The 16187-nt window shown below is 51.7% G+C and overlaps 4 gene segments (V, D, J or C); all 4 read left to right on the top strand.

Annotated features, from left to right (window-relative positions):
* Window positions 1–316: 316 nt before the first annotated feature.
* LOC102496709 (immunoglobulin lambda variable 6-57-like) lies at window positions 317–931 on the top strand. The segment is given in 2 exon segments: window positions 317–454; window positions 579–931. Coding segments are annotated over 2 exon segments (384 nt in total).
* Window positions 932–3626: 2695 nt separating this feature from the next.
* On the top strand, window positions 3627–4445 carry LOC102497123 (immunoglobulin lambda variable 10-54-like). The segment is given in 2 exon segments: window positions 3627–3906; window positions 4015–4445. Coding segments are annotated over 2 exon segments (477 nt in total).
* A 2803-nt stretch (window positions 4446–7248) lies between these two features.
* Window positions 7249–9727, top strand: LOC102497548 (immunoglobulin lambda variable 10-54-like). The segment is given in 3 exon segments: window positions 7249–7528; window positions 7637–7966; window positions 9612–9727. Coding segments are annotated over 3 exon segments (492 nt in total).
* A 2627-nt stretch (window positions 9728–12354) lies between these two features.
* Window positions 12355–14854, top strand: LOC102497949 (immunoglobulin lambda variable 10-54-like). The segment is given in 3 exon segments: window positions 12355–12446; window positions 12556–12900; window positions 14685–14854. Coding segments are annotated over 3 exon segments (561 nt in total).
* The last annotated feature ends 1333 nt before the right edge of the window (window positions 14855–16187 follow it).

The following is a 16187-nucleotide window of genomic DNA, read 5'->3' on the forward strand; positions in this document are numbered from 1 at the left end:
TGGTCGACTCCGTGGGAGTCCAGCGACATAGCCATTACGCTAACTGCTGGTCCCCTGTAATATCTATTTTGAACCTACTCCAAGAGCAGCTCTGAACTCATCCTGGCCCAGGGGCGTTGTGTCTCCTGTATCCACTAGAGGGCGCTGCGACCTCATCACCGGCCCCGGCTCTCAGCTGCTCTCTCCATGCCAGCAGGTGTGCTTGTTCTCACACGGGGTGGAAAACAGCACCCGCCCCCAGTTTATCATTTTTTGGGTGGAGCCCAGAGGTAGAGGGAGAAGCCTTTGCAGCCTCTAAGAATGGAGATATTTGCATGGAGACCTCACTCCCTCATCAGGGTGACAGATAAGGAGGGTTGGTGGCCTCATTACTGACTGTAACAAAGTGGAGCCTGGGACACCCCCATCATGGCCTGGCCTCTGCTCCTCCTCACTGTCCTCATCCACTGCACAGGTGGCTCGCTGCAGGGGATTCTGGGAGGATACCTAGATGACACTGGGATAATGAGCCCTCTTGTTGCCCTGGGAAGCAGGTCTGCTCAGTCCTCACTGGTCTCTGTCTCTGTCTTTCCTTGCAGGATCTTGGGCTGACGTCACGTTCACTCAGCCCTCCTCTGTGTCAGGGTCTCCTGGGCAGAAGGTCACCATCTCCTGCACCCGCAGCAGTGGCAACATTGGGGACAAATATGTGTACTGGTACCAGCAGCACCCGGGCAGTGCCCCCACACTGTTGATCTACAGGGATAACCAAAGACCGTCGGGGGTTCCTAATCGGTTCTCTGGCTCCATAGATGGCTCCTCCAACTCTGCCTACCTGACCATCTCTGACGTGCAGCCTGAAGACGAGGCCGACTACTACTGTCTGTCTAGTTACGATAACTACCACACACAGTGCTCCAGACCCACGGGGAAGTGAGACAAAACCTCCCCAGACTGTCCTACCCTGGGCCCGGCCTCATCTAGACCCCACCGGGAAGGATTGCCCTGTCTTGGCTGTTGCTGGAATGCGAGCATTGGACATTTTTTGGCTCAACAGTTCTTTCATTTTTCTCCCCAAACATGATTTCATGTTTCCATGTCCTCATGGAAAATTTCCTGATCTCTTGTCAGTCACTTCATGAAGAAGATTTGGTTGGAATCAGAGTTTTTGAACCTAGGCGCTACTACTTATGACCATGTCAATATCCAGGGAGTGTCATTCTGTGCACTGCAGATTGTTGAGAAGGATCCTTGGGCCCCACACATCTGATGTTCATAGCACCCCATTCCTCACCCGACCCCTCTCCAGTAAACTCTCCAGACCTTGTGAACTATTCCTTGAGGACCATGTCACCAAGTGCGAACAGTACTGTGTTAAAAGAGCATAGTCTTAGTTATGAGAAAGCCTTGGGACTGGATCCTCTTTACGCCTTTTAATGGAACGTAAATCTACACGGATGATTTCTCTTTGCCTCTGCTCTCTCATCTGCTACCTGAAATAGTCACACGGAACTCAAATGCTTGATTACATGGTGGATAATATTCCCAGTCCCAGTCCCATTCAGTCAGAGAACCTGTTACCCAGTCATGTGAAATATCCCTCCATCCAGTGTGTAGAGTAGTTTTGGGCTACATTAAGAATATAATTAAGTTTTTTGGGACCAGCAGTTAGCGTAATAATGGCTATGTCACTGGACTCCCACATAGTCGACCTCGGTTCGAGTCCCGGACCCGGTGGCTTAAAACTCATGCCGGGCGCGTGTGCGTGCGTGCCCAAGATCCCAAGAGGAGAATGGAGAAGAAAGGATTGCGGTGTGGCCATCCCCCCCTGGGGGGTGATTTCTTGCTTTCTGTCTCTTTGTCTCTCTCTGTCTGTCTGGCAAGCGCACACGCGCTATAGCAGAAACCTCTTCAAAAAAAAAGGAATATAATTAAGTTTTTTAATTGCTAAAGGCTAAGGAGGAGAGAGAGAGAGAGAAACTCCCAATTGAATATAGTCCCTCTGTAATCATTTTCTCCTCACGTTCCTGACAGGAGTTTGGGCAAGCATACTTATCATCTGGCAAAGTTTTTACTTCTATCACAGTTGGCCATATAGTATCCAGTTTCTTTTCTTTTTCTCTTTTTTTGAGAGAGACTTTTTTCTATAGAGTGTGTGTGCTCACTGGAGAGACAGAGACAGAGAGACAGAAAGTGAGAAATCACCCCCTTGAGGGGGTAGTCAGGCCACAATCCTTTCTCCCCCAATGTCCTCTCAGACTCTGGGCATGCACAAACATGTCTCGGCGTGATTTTAAGCCAATGGGTCCATGACTCGAACCACCGTTGAGCACGTGGGAGTCCAGCGATGTAACCATTATGCCATCTGCTGGTCCCTAGGATGCAGTTTCTTATTCAGAGTGATTAACCGCTGAGCTACAGGGTAAGCCCTGTAATGAAAAGTTTGATCTTTATATGTGCTTATGAAAATATAATACGTTCCTCTTCATTTATTGCTCAGGGAGAGTTTTGCAATTGTGGGATATAATGATGAAGAAAAATATAACAAGGTCCTTTACTCTTGGAGTTTACAGTTTTTAAAAAGAATTCCTTATTTGTTATTGTTATTCTTTAGCTGACCAGAGAAAGACACAGGAGAGAGAGAGAGAGTCTGAAAGCAAGCCACCAGGTCTGAGACTTGAACCATGGTTGACCATGAGGGAGTCCAGTGCCCAAACCACCATGCAACTTCCTGGTCCTATGGAATTTAGATTTTAAGATGGGCGAGCTTATGCACCCTATAGCAAAAATCTCTCCAAAAAATAAAACTGTGGTTATGGGTCCAGCTAAGACATGGTGGCTAAGATGGCTGGATTCCACATGACTTATTGTGAGATTGGGGTCTTGGACCCATTGGCTTGAAAAACATGCTGGGCACATGTGCAGGTGAGCCCAAAATCCAGAGGGACTAAGGAATGGCCAGCCCCTACGCCAGGAATGCTTTCTCACTTTCCCTCTCTCTTTCTTTCTCTGTGTCTGTCTCTGGTGAGCAGATGTGCCCTACAGCAGAACTAAAATGGATATTAATCAGTCAAAATAACCAAGAAAGAAAGAAAGAATAGGGAAGAAAAGACAAAAGGGAAAAGATCTAAGGGGAAAACGAGTTATTTATTTGAAAACACATACACTGCATGCATCATGTCATATAATGGGGTACGTGGAAGGAGATTGGAGGCATGGTATTTAAACTACAAGGCATGCACATGCAAACTTAAAAATAATATAGAACAAAACAGTGTCCTTTCAGACATGGATGAGAATGCTAATAAAATGCGTGTGTTTAAACATAGCCTCTTCTTTATTGTTGGAAATATAAAAATCATCGAAATACAACATGGTCCCTTCTGTAAGGAGATTCTCTTTCGGGCAAGCGCACGCACCCCATAGCAAAAATGTCTCTCAAAAAGTGGATCAGAACAACCAGTGGCCTTCTCACTGGAGCATGAAGGGTGTTCAAGAGGGCAGGTAGTGCTGGGGCCTGAGGGCAGTGGGAAACAGTCCCAAAATGTCCCCTGTATTCTAGGCACCCCTCGGGGCCCCTCTAGGGGAGCTCAGCCATCAGTGTGCTCACTGCACTGTGTCTGAGCTGCAGAGCTCACCTGCCAGGACCCAGGGTCACCACAAGCCAGGCTCTTCTACCCACGAGGGAGCTCATCTCCTCCCTCTCTGCTTAGCTGGGCTGAGTATTCAGGTCAGGGAAGCCCAGAACATGCAACGAGCCCACTCTTATTCAAAACCGGTGACTCTACCCCACGAAGAGTTAGGGAGATAAAAAGAGGCTTAGGGTAGCTCATGGGGGAGCTCATCTCTTCAAGCTCAGGGAGCAGAGAGGAGGCGGCACCATGACCTGGGCTCCTCTCCTCCTCACCTTCCTCACTCAGTACACAGGTGAGGGCTGACCTGACCTGGGGAATGAGGATTCACTCCCTCCTCTGCCCGCACTCTCACTCACAGGGGCTGGATCCGGCTCTCACAGTGCTCTGTGTCCTCTTACAGGGACTGTGGCCCAGGCAAGGCTGACTCAGGTGCCCTCGGTGTCCCAGATCTTGGGACACACGGTCACCCTCACCTGCACTGGGAACAGCAACAATGTTGGTTACGAGGGAGCAGCCTGGCTGCAGCAGCACCCGGGTCTTGTCCCCAAACTCCTGACCCACAGGAATAACAACCGAGCCCTGGGGGTCTCAGAGAGGTTCTCTGGCTCCAGGTCAGGGGACATAGCCTCCCTGACCATCTCTGACCTCCAGCCTGAGGATGAGGCTGATTACTACTGTACTGCCTGGGACAGGAGCGTAGGCGCACACAGTGCTCCAGACCAGAGGGGAAGTGAGACAAAAACCCGTGAGCTCCCCTGGCGTCACTCAGCAGAGAGCCCTCACAGAGCGCTGCGTACACTGGACCCAGACAGAAACAAGGAGTGTCTTTGAAGTTATGATAGAGTGTAATATATTCGATAATATTAAAGACAATATGGGATCAGCAGGTGACATGAAGGTTAAGGTGTTGGATCCCATATGGTCAACACCATGGTTCAAGTCCTGGATCCAGCAGCTTGACAATCTCACCAGGTGGATGTGCGTGTGTGCCCCAAATCCTGAGAGGAGAATGGAGAAGGAATTGTGGTGTGGCCGCCCTTTCAGGGGTTGATTTCTTACTTTCTCTTTCTCTTTCTGGTGAGCACATGCACCTGAGAGTAAACACACACACACACACACCTTTAAAATAATAATGTAAATAAAAATGACGAAACCTGCATTATTAATATACATTAAGAAGCAGCATCAGGACCAGCAGTTAGCATAATGGCTATGTTACTAGACTCCCATATAGTCAACCAAGGTTCGCGTCCCAGACCCGGTGGCTTAAAACTCACGCCGAGCATGTGTATGCGTGTGCCCAAGATCCCGAGAGGAGAATGGAGGAGAAGGGATTGCGGCGTGACCATCCCCCTGGGGAGAGTGTTTTTTCTCTTTCTGTCTCTCTGTCTCTCTCTGTCTGTCTGGGAGCTCACATGCCCTATAGAAAAAAAAAAAAGAAGCAGCATCATTGTGAGTAAATTTACGGCTTTCTAAATATATGAACATACACAGGCATTAGTAATTATTAAAAAGTAATACAAGGTTTAGCTAAGGAATTGTTTGTTTTGTTTTGTTTTGTTTTTAATCTCAGATTTTTCTCTTCTATTCCCTTTGGAATTCTTGACTCAGTGTTCATGGGATCTCTCTGCCTGGCTTGAGAGGCCATACACCAAGGTCACCAGCAAGCAGCCTCCCTTCTTCTCTGGCCTTGACACCTAAGCCGACCTCTGCTTAGAACTCCCTTTCCAATCTCTACCTTGGACATCATGTGACTTGTCCGGCAGATCCACACTTAAATACCGCACGTCATGAGGTTCCTGAGCTCCTCCTCCCTGCACCCCTATCATGCCCCCACAGGACACTCTCCTCCATGTTGTTCTGTTGCACCTGTTCAGTTTCCTTGGAAATACCATACACATTGTCTGGAAAAATGAAGCTTTGGGGTCCAGTGATCAGAAGCTGACATTTGGGGGGGAAATGAATTTTCCATTGAGATAAAAACCCAGGTACCCATCCTGGGGCTCCCAGGACTCGGCCTGGGAACGCCGCAGTGAGCCAAGCTCTCGGGCAGGGCAGGACAGGGCAGGGCAGAGCAGGGCAGGGCAGGTGAGGGGACACCGCACCTTCTCCGGACCTGAGGGGGAACCGCCCACGCACGCAGGCACGCACAGACGCAGGGCCCTCCAGGTCCCGCGCATAAGGCCCGCCCAAGGCCAGGAGGAACCTCCCCCGACTCCTAGGAGGAAGGCGCTGTCCAGGGTAGAGGAGGGAAAACTGCAGAAACTTGACCCTGGCCGCGGGGGAAACCACTCCTCTTCTGGGGAGGGAGAGGGAACTCTGCCCTACCACGAAGGACAGTCCCTGCAGCAGCTACTGTGCCTGGAAGGAGGGGGAGCAGCTGGAAGGTCTAGTACCCCAAGGCAGCCCTCTCAAATCCCTACAGATGCCTTCTCACCGAGGGCCTGTCATCTCCCACCTCCAGCCACAGCCTGGGGAAGCCTCCAGGGACGCCCAGGAAGGGGGGAAGGGGTTGAAATGGGACGTCTATCTTGCTCTGTCTCAAAGAAACCCATTTGTCTCTGTATTTATTCTGTTTCATAAATCAAAATAAAAAATATAAGAATAAAGTTCAAAATTAAGCCAGAATGGAATACTGAATGTTTTTGGTTGCACTTATTGCAAGATTTTTGTTCTAAGAAGGATGGTAAGGGTAAAATATCAGGAGGACATGGGACAGTGGAAAGATTTTTCAAAGACAAAGTTTTACTATTTATTAATATCACTCAGAAAAAATCTTCCCCATTAAAGACGGTGAAAAAAGGAATTTCAATAAAAATGTTCTAAGCACACAAATAAGCAACTCAAAAAGGTAAAGTGTGAGGGAATAAAAGCAACATCAACTCAGCTTCACTTCTACCAGAGGCATAGCAATGGGCATGAAATCTTCAAGGGGAAGTTGGGGAGTGAGCAGGGCATATGTCTCTGGGAGGAGTGGCCCAGCCAAAGTAAACTGTTCGGAGCCTGGGGTAGGAGAAGATGGTAGTGGCCAAGTAACAGGATAATTCCTCTTCTACAGAGCCGAGAGAGATAGGAAGTGTGTCTATAGTCTCAGAGACGGGACCTGAGAGCTGACAAAGGGCACGAAGTAAAAATAAAGGGTGTCCTTGGGTCCCTCTATGATGTTATGAGGAGCATCTAAAAAGGAGATCAGGGACCAGTAGTTGGTGTAAGGGCTCTGTCACTGGACTCCCATGTAGTTAACTGTGGTTCGGGTCCAGTGGCTTAAACTCACACAACAGGCGCATGTGTGTGCATGCCCAAGATCCCCAGAGGAGAAGGGAGAAGGGACTGAAGCATGGCCATCCCCCCAAGGGGTGATTTCTCACTTTGCCTCTCTGTCTCTCTTTCGGGCAAGCGCACGCACCCCATAGCAAAAATGTCTCTCAAAAAGTGGATCAGAACAACCAGTGGCCTTCTCACTGGAGCATGAAGGGTGTTCAAGAGGGCAGGTAGTGCTGGGGCCTGAGGGCAGTGGGAAACAGTCCCAAAATGTCCCCTGTATTCTAGGCACCCCTCGGGGCCCCTCTAGGGGAGCTCAGCCATCAGTGTGCTCACTGCACTGTGTCTGAGCTGCAGAGCTCACCTGCCAGGACCCAGGGTCACCACAAGCCAGGCTCTTCTACCCACGAGGGAGCTCATCTCCTCCCTCTCTGCTTAGCTGGGCTGAGTATTCAGGTCAGGGAAGCCCAGAACATGCAACGAGCCCACTCTTATTCAAAACCGGTGACTCTACCCCACGAAGAGTTAGGGAGATAAAAAGAGGCTTAGGGTAGCTCATGGGGGAGCTCATCTCTTCAAGCTCAGGGAGCAGAGAGGAGGCGGCACCATGACCTGGGCTCCTCTCCTCCTCACCTTCCTCACTCAGTACACAGGTGAGGGCTGACCTGACCTGGGGAATGAGGATTCACTCCCTCCTCTGCCCGCACTCTCACTCACAGGGGCTGGATCCGGCTCTCACAGTGCTCTGTGTCCTCTTACAGGGACTGTGGCCCAGGCAAGGCTGACTCAGGTGCCCTCGGTGTCCCAGATCTTGGGACACACGGTCACCCTCACCTGCACTGGGAACAGCAACAATGTTGGTTACGAGGGAGCAGCCTGGCTGCAGCAGCACCCGGGTCTTGTCCCCAAACTCCTGACCCACAGGAATAACAACCGAGCCCTGGGGGTCTCAGAGAGGTTCTCTGGCTCCAGGTCAGGGGACATAGCCTCCCTGACCATCTCTGACCTCCAGCCTGAGGATGAGGCTGATTACTACTGTACTGCCTGGGACAGGAGCGTAGGCGCACACAGTGCTCCAGACCAGAGGGGAAGTGAGACAAAAACCCGTGAGCTCCCCTGGCGTCACTCAGCAGAGAGCCCTCACAGAGCGCTGCGTACACTGGACCCAGACAGAAACAAGGAGTGTCTTTGAAGTTATGATAGAGTGTAATATATTCGATAATATTAAAGACAATATGGGATCAGCAGGTGACATGAAGGTTAAGGTGTTGGATCCCATATGGTCAACACCATGGTTCAAGTCCTGGATCCAGCAGCTTGACAATCTCACCAGGTGGATGTGCGTGTGTGCCCCAAATCCTGAGAGGAGAATGGAGAAGGAATTGTGGTGTGGCCGCCCTTTCAGGGGTTGATTTCTTACTTTCTCTTTCTCTTTCTGGTGAGCACATGCACCTGAGAGTAAACACACACACACACACACCTTTAAAATAATAATGTAAATAAAAATGACGAAACCTGCATTATTAATATACATTAAGAAGCAGCATCAGGACCAGCAGTTAGCATAATGGCTATGTTACTAGACTCCCATATAGTCAACCAAGGTTCGCGTCCCAGACCCGGTGGCTTAAAACTCACGCCGAGCATGTGTATGCGTGTGCCCAAGATCCCGAGAGGAGAATGGAGGAGAAGGGATTGCGGCGTGACCATCCCCCTGGGGAGAGGGTGATTTCTCTCTTTCTGTCTCTCTGTCTCTCTCTGTCTGTCTGGCGAGCTCACACGCCCTATAGAAAAAAAAAAAGAAGCAGCATCATTGTGAGTAAATTTACGGCTTTCTAAATATATGAACATACACAGGCATTAGTAATTATTAAAAAGTAATACAAGGTTTAGCTAAGGAATTGTTTGTTTTGTTTTGTTTTGTTTTTAATCTCAGATTTTTCTCTTCTATTCCCTTTGGAATTCTTGACTCAGTGTTCATGGGATCTCTCTGCCTGGCTTGAGAGGCCATACACCAAGGTCACCAGCAAGCAGCCTCCCTTCTTCTCTGGCCTTGACACCTAAGCCGACCTCTGCTTAGAACTCCCTTTCCAATCTCTACCTTGGACATCATGTGACTTGTCCGGCAGATCCACACTTAAATACCGCACGTCATGAGGTTCCTGAGCTCCTCCTCCCTGCACCCCTATCATGCCCCCACAGGACACTCTCCTCCATGTTGTTCTGTTGCACCTGTTCAGTTTCCTTGGAAATACCATACACATTGTCTGGAAAAATGAAGCTTTGGGGTCCAGTGATCAGAAGCTGACATTTGGGGGGAAAATGAATTTTCCATTGAGATAAAAACCCAGGTACGATGGCATCACTGTTACCCTGGGGGACATACAGAGATTCCTTCTCGTTTTATTGTCTAGGGTAGTGACAAAAGGAAAAATGTACTGTACACAATGGGCATAGCCCCTGTGCTTAGTGTTGTCACAGTGACTGCAGGAGGTGGGCCCCGGAGCCAGCAGGGGGCGCTGTGACATCTTAGAGAGCAGGGCTGTGCCAGGCAGCTGTAACCACTCAGAGGGCTCCAGGGGAACTAACAAACTATCCTCCCTGGCCTCTGATGGTCTGCAGCTGTGATGCCCCCACCACCATGCCAGCACTGCATCTGGCTCTCCCACTCCACTGCTTTAGATCTGACTCATTTTCTCATTTTCCACTTAGAATCTTTGCCCTAATCTGTTCCAGAAAGACTTCATAGTGAGGACCCAGAATGCAATTCTGCTCTAGGAGAGTCTGGCTGGGGAGGAGACCCAGCTGTGGGGGAGCTCCTCATGGTGGGGCTTCTGGAGACGGAGCTTTGACCATCGATCTATCTCCTCCACACCCTGCAGCCTTTTTTTCTCAGTTCTGCATAGAGGGGACCTTTGCCAGGTACTTAGGGGAAGGGGCTCCTGATGAACCCTGGATCTGCTTCCTAGTCTGGCCCAGAAGGAGTAGGTGTGCTTTGAGAGCAGACTCCCAATCCTCGGTCGCAGAGTACCAGAACCTTGGCCAGCAGGTTACCACTCTCTGCCGTGGATTCTTTAGAAATGTGAAGAATGTTAACTCCATCGGGCACTGACAGCTTCCATATTGAAGTACAATAAGTGTGCTGGCCGTTCCCCCGGCTGTAGCCCGAGCAGAAGGGGGATTATCGCTGTAGACCTGGGATGGCAGCTTCGGAGCATACGCTGTTCTCTTGGATCCAAGGGAAGTGGGACAAGGACACCCCTCTCTGTCCCTTGTTTGATCCTTTGCTCCTCTCCCACCCTCTGTGATCAACGCAGCTCACTGGGGACTTCCAACACATGGCTTTTCCCTGGGAAAAAATATATGATCACACACAGAGCACCCTAAGTCTATGACTCCCCTGGTTTGATTGTTTGTTCACCTACTTTTGGGAGAAGGGAGCAGGAACACGTGCGTCTGCAGCACACAGAATGCGATGGTGTTATACGGGCATGCAAGCACACCCAGGGGCTTCATCCATCAGGACCAGACTCAAGGAGCTCCCAGTTTCAAGGAGTTTGCCAGGGCACTCCTCTGGCTACTGCTGACAGGCAAAGCTTAGAACTCCCTTCATCAGAGAGTCAAGTGGACCGGCACTATGTTCCTCGGGGAGGCTGAATGGGAGCTCAGGCACTGCCCACGCCTTCTCCCTCAGCTCACCCCAGAGTTAAACCCAGATCTACTGATTCTTCCTGGAAGGAATTTGTTCATACATAGAAAGGTTCAGCCTGTGCAGATTCCACCCAAGAGACAGCTTTGTACATCTCCCAGCTCTGGGAACAGAGGGGTACAGGCATCTGGAAGTAACCCTAGATCACAGGAAAATGAGATGATTTTAAATGGCCATGCAAGCATTTTTAGGGGCTGCACCTCCCAAGAACTTTGAAGAGAAGGGACTGGAACACATACCTCCAAGTGTATGCCCTACTATGGTTTGAGTTTTTGTGGCCTTCAAAAATTCATGTTTAGGGGTAACTAGCAGTTAGCGTAATGGCTATGTCACTGGACTCCCACGTAGTCGACAGCGGTTCGAGTCCCGGACCCAGTGGCTTAAAACTCACGCCAGGTGCGTGTACATGCGTGCCCAAGGTCCTAAGAGGAGAATGGAGGAGAAGGCATTGGGGCATGGCCATCCACCTTGGGGGGTGATTTCTCACTTTCTATCTCTCTGTCTCTCTGTCTGGCGAGTGCATGTGCCCTATAGCAAAAACCTCTCCAAAAGGCTTAAAACTCATGCCGGGCACATGTGCGTGCGTGCCCAAGATCCTAAGAGGAGAATGGAGAAGGGATTGCGGCGTGACCATCCCTCCTGGGGGGGTGATTTCTTGCTTTCTGTCTCTATGTCTCTGTCTGTCTGGCGAGCGCACATGCCCTATAGCAAAAACAAAACAAAACAAAACTCTCCAGAACACATACACTGCATTCATCATGTTATATAATGGGGTACGTGGAAGGAGATTGGAAGCATGGTATTTAAACTTGAAGACATGCACATGCCAACTTAAAAGCAAGATAAAACAAAACAGTGTCCTTTCAGACATGGATGAGAAAGCTAATCAAATAAGTGTGTTTAAACATAGAATCTTCTTTATTGTTGGAAATATAAAAAATCATCGAAGTACAACATGGTCCCTTTTGTAAGGAGAACACTCCTTAGCCAGAGAGCTCCTGTATTTAGACTTTCTGGGTGCCCTGGGTCCCTCTATGATATCATGGGGAACATCAAAAAAGTGGATCAGAACAACCAGTGAGTGGCCTTCTCACTATGGCATGCTGTCCCGGCCCACGGGACAATCAGGCAGGGTGCCTGAGTGAGAGAGCGGAGGGCTGGAACCGGCACAGCGTCACGGAGCGACACAGTGTCACAGCTCAAGATGGAATGCAGTCGCTCGTTTATTGGGGGCCAGAGAACATTCTTATATACACAGGGTAGGAAGAGGGGGTGGGAATTGTTACGGACCTGACTGAGGACCTGCCTGAATGAGGAAGTCTCAGCGTAAATTGTCTACTCCTGGAACAAGGATACTTGAAGGTCCTTGTATGAAGGTCATGTCAGCCATTTTGGTGCATGTGGCTTCCTACAGCCTGCTGGTGTGTTCAAGAGGGCAGGTAGTGCTGGGGCCTGAGGGCAGTGGGGAACAGTACCGAAATGCCCCCTATATTCTAGGCACGCCTCGGGGCCCCTCTAGGGGAGCTCAGCCGTCAGTGTGCTCACTGCACTGTGTCTGGGCTGCAGAGCTCAACTGCCAGGACCCAGGGTCACCACAAGCCAGGCTCTCCTACCCACTGAGAGAGCTCATCTCCTCCCTCTCTGCTTAGCTGAGCTGAGTATTCAGGTCAGGGAAGCCCAGAACATCCAACCAGCCCACTCTTATTCAAAATCGGTGACTCCACCCCACGAAGAGTTAGGGAGATATAAAGAGGCTTAGGGTAGCTCAGGGGGGAGCTCATCTTCTCTTCAAGCTCAGCAGAGAGGAGGCTGCACCATGACCTGGGCTCCTCTCCTCCTCACCTTCCTCACTCACTACACAGGTGAGGGCTGACCTGACCTGGGGAATGAGGATCCACTCCCTCCTCTGCCCGCACTCTCACTCACAGGGGCTGGGATCCGGCTCTCACAGTGCTCTGTGTCCTCTTACAGGGACTGTGGCCCAGGCAAGGCTGACTCAGCTGCCCTCGGTGTCCCAGAACTTGAGACACACGGTCACCCTCACCTGCAAGGGGGACAGCAACAATGTTGGTAACCAAGGAGCAGCCTGGCTGCAGCAGCCCCCGGATCAAGTCCCCAAACTCCTGACCCACAGGAATAACAACCGACCCCCGGGGGTCTCAGAGAGGTTCTCTGGCTCCAGGTCAGGGGACACAGCCTCCCTGACCATCTCTGACCTCCAGCCTGAGGATGAGGCTGATTACTACTGTACTGCGTGGGACAGCAGTGAAAACGCACACAGTGCTCTGGACCAGAGAGGAACTGAGACACAAACCCGTGAGCTCCCCTGGCGTCACTCAGCAGAGAGCCCTCACAGAGCACTGTGTACACTGGACCCAGACAGAAACAAGGAGTGTGTTGTAAGTGATTATAGAGTGTAATATTGGATAATATTAAAGACAATATGGGATCAGCAGGTGGCATGAAGGTTAAGGTGCTGGATCCCATATGGTCAACACCATGGTTCAAATCCTAGATCCAGGCCCTTGACAATCTCACCAGGTGGATGTGCGCGTGTGCCTGCCCCAAATCCTGAGAGGAGAATGGAGAAGGAATTGTGGTGTGGCCGCCCTTTCAGGGGTTGATTTCTTACTTTCTCTTTTTCTTTCTGGTGAGCACATGCACCTGAGAGTAAAAAAACACACACACACCTTTAAAATAATAATAATGTAAATGAAAATGATGAACCCTGCATTATTAATATACATTAAGAAGCAGCATCGGGACCAGCAGTTAGCGTAATGGCTATGTCACTAGACTCCCATGTAGTCAACCGAGGTTCGCGTCCCAGACCTGGTGGCTTAAAACTCACACCGAGCATGTGTGTGTGTGTGCCCAAGATCCCGAGAGGAGAATGGAGGAGAAGGGATTGCAGCGTGACCATCCCCCTGGGGGGGTGATTTCTCTCTTGGCACTGGATCCAGCTGTAGCGGAGGTCCCGGGGACCCCAGAGCCTCCATCTTCCCCCTTCCCAGGGGGCCCCCACATGGGCTTCTGTAGGAAGAGGGGAAGGGACCCCCACAGAAACTGCAGGAGTAGAGACAAGTGTTGGGTCTTGGGTTTGGCTGTCCATCCCTGGTATGGAGCAGGGAGCAGGGACCCTAGGTAACAGGCCAGACCTGTCCCTGTCTGATGGTGGGCAAGGGGCAAGGGCCACATGGTGGATGGGTCTTTGGGCAGGGATTGTGGAGGGCAGCCTGGAAGGGGCCTCAGGAGGAGCAGGTTGGTCCTGCAGGGATGTGCTCCCCTGACCCAGGGTGCACAGAGTGGGCCACTGTAGTGACTCCCAGGAGGGACTCTGGGCCCTGTGAGTCTTGCTCCTTCTGGTCCCCTCCAGCTGGGCACTGTGGCTGGGGGCTGGAAGGGCAGCAGGTGGGTACCCAAGACTGGAAGGCTGGGAGCTACTGCAGGTCCCATTGGCCTCAGCCTTACCAGTCAATGTTTTGAGAATTCTCTGGAAGGCTGCTCTCTTCTCCTGGTCCAGGTCTCCTGCAGTGACCTGAAAACCCAGGTCAGTGGGTGGTGGCAGCACCAGAGGGTCCCCTCCCCTGCTTGGCAGGAGAGGAAACTTTCAATTAGGGAAATGGAACTGTTGTGTGTGGGTGAGCAGTTCTGGGGTGACCCTGCCCAACCCCTGGGCACAGCTGCCGCCTTTATGACTGGGCTCTTCCTCTGAGAAATCTCAGAGGATGCCGAGGGTGACTGGGACCCCTCCTCACTCTCTTTCTTAGGGGAGTTGAGGGACACCCTAGACTGGGGTGTGGCCAGCCCCCTCCTCCTCTTGGCTGGGGGGGGCCCCTGACTGGAGCTGTAGGAGCTCATGATGGGATTTCTTACGGAGCAGGACATGAGGCCAGAGCCCGGGGCCTCCCTCCTGGCCCTCTCACCTGAACTCTGGGCAGGGACCTTTCTCTGCAGAGGCCCAGGCTGAGGAATGAAGGAGCAGAGACCTTCAGTGACCCCCAGAGGCCTAAATGCTGACTGTACCTGCCCAGCCCCATGGGGGCCCCTTCTAAGGTCATCGGGGTACGGTGGCACTGAGGGGTCTCCCTCCCCCTCAGCCTCCCCTTGCCTGCTCTCTCCAAGGCCCCTCAATGAGACGCTGGTGGAGGAGTCTCGGGCAGCCCTGGGTGTTGCAGGCTGCAAAGGCGTGACTCTGTGCCCCTGGGCCAAGCAGAGAGCCCTGCAGAAGGCCTTGAAGTTGGGAGCTGAGAGCCCAGGCCTCCTCTGACGCCCCTGCCTGCACCCTGAGCTCAGGCCCCTCAGACAGGAGCCCAGGGTCCACAGGATCCTGGAACACCCTCTCCCCGCTGCTGTGTGGAACCGCCTGTGCAGTCTCACTGGCCACCTGGGGGATGGCCTATAAATGGGTCTAGGGGCATAGACAGCGGGGTGACCCCGGCCAGCCACAGGCACAGGGCGGGAGTTGTCCGTGGGCTCCAGGCGGCTGAGTCCCCCCAGCAAGTTCCTCTTTCCCAGGGACGGGGGCAGGGCTGAGGGGCAGAGCTTCCCCTGGTAACTTCCCATGGGAACAGCTGGGTGAATTCAATACTGGATCTGCGATCGGACCGGAACGCTCTTCTTGGGCTGCCACAACTGCCAGAGTGGCCACAAGTTCTTTGGGTCAGTCGCTGGGACCATTTTTGAAGAGAGGAAAGAATGGGAGTGTGTGCACAGAACGTGCAGAGGAGGGTCCAGACAGAATTTGCAAATGAGGGCATGCATCTCTGCTTTGAGAAGAAAGGGTTCCCTTGAGGCTTGCAATCATAAGGGCGCTCTGGAGGCTGTGGACCAAGAGCTACCGCCAGGACTATGCAGGGTGACAGGTGCCCGAGCAAAAGACTCAGGACTCACTGCGGAGCGAAGGTTCTAGATTCACCCACTGAATCTTCTTGCAATTAGGAATGTCCTGCTGTGAGCTGGAGGGGTTTCTCTAGAGTGTGATGAGCTCAGGGTTGGGCAAGGATACTTCCTCTGAGGCAGGGTCCCAGAACTCTAGGAGCACTGCCAGGGACAGAGGTCGCAGCCCAGCAGATGGGGGACTTCTGCAGAGCAGGTTCCTGGCTCAGGAGTTCCTTCCCCAGGTGCCCAGTGGTTTTAAAAATAATTATTTTATTTATTTATTTATTTAAATTTACCAGAGAGGGACAGAGTAAGAGAGAGAGAGAGAGGGAAAGTGAGAAAGCAACCTGTCAGGTCTGGGACTTGAACCACACTGGTCCATGTGGGAGTCCAGTGCCTTTAATCACCAAGCCCCTGCTGGCCCCACCTGCTTTGAGGCCAGGCCAGTGTGTCCTCCTGCCCTCCTATGAGATTGCTGAGGGGAGCAGCTAGAACAGAAGGCCCAGCCCCGCAGATCCTGCTCAAGTGGCAGCTGCAGAGTGCTGGGAATGCTGGGAGGGACTTGTCACCAGATGACCCCCAACCCCGCTCCCAGACAGTTCACCAAAGAAGCTGGGTCCTCCCAGAACCCCGAGATGACCCCCAACCCCGCTCCCAGACAGTTCCCCAGAGAAATTGGGTCCTCCCAGAACCCCTTGTGAGTGTCCCAGCTGCTCTCTGCT

The sequence above is a fragment of the Tupaia chinensis genome, unplaced genomic scaffold (genome assembly GCF_000334495.1).
Source record: "Tupaia chinensis unplaced genomic scaffold, TupChi_1.0 Scaffold000323_1, whole genome shotgun sequence".
NCBI classification, from domain to species: Eukaryota; Metazoa; Chordata; class Mammalia; order Scandentia; family Tupaiidae; genus Tupaia; species Tupaia belangeri.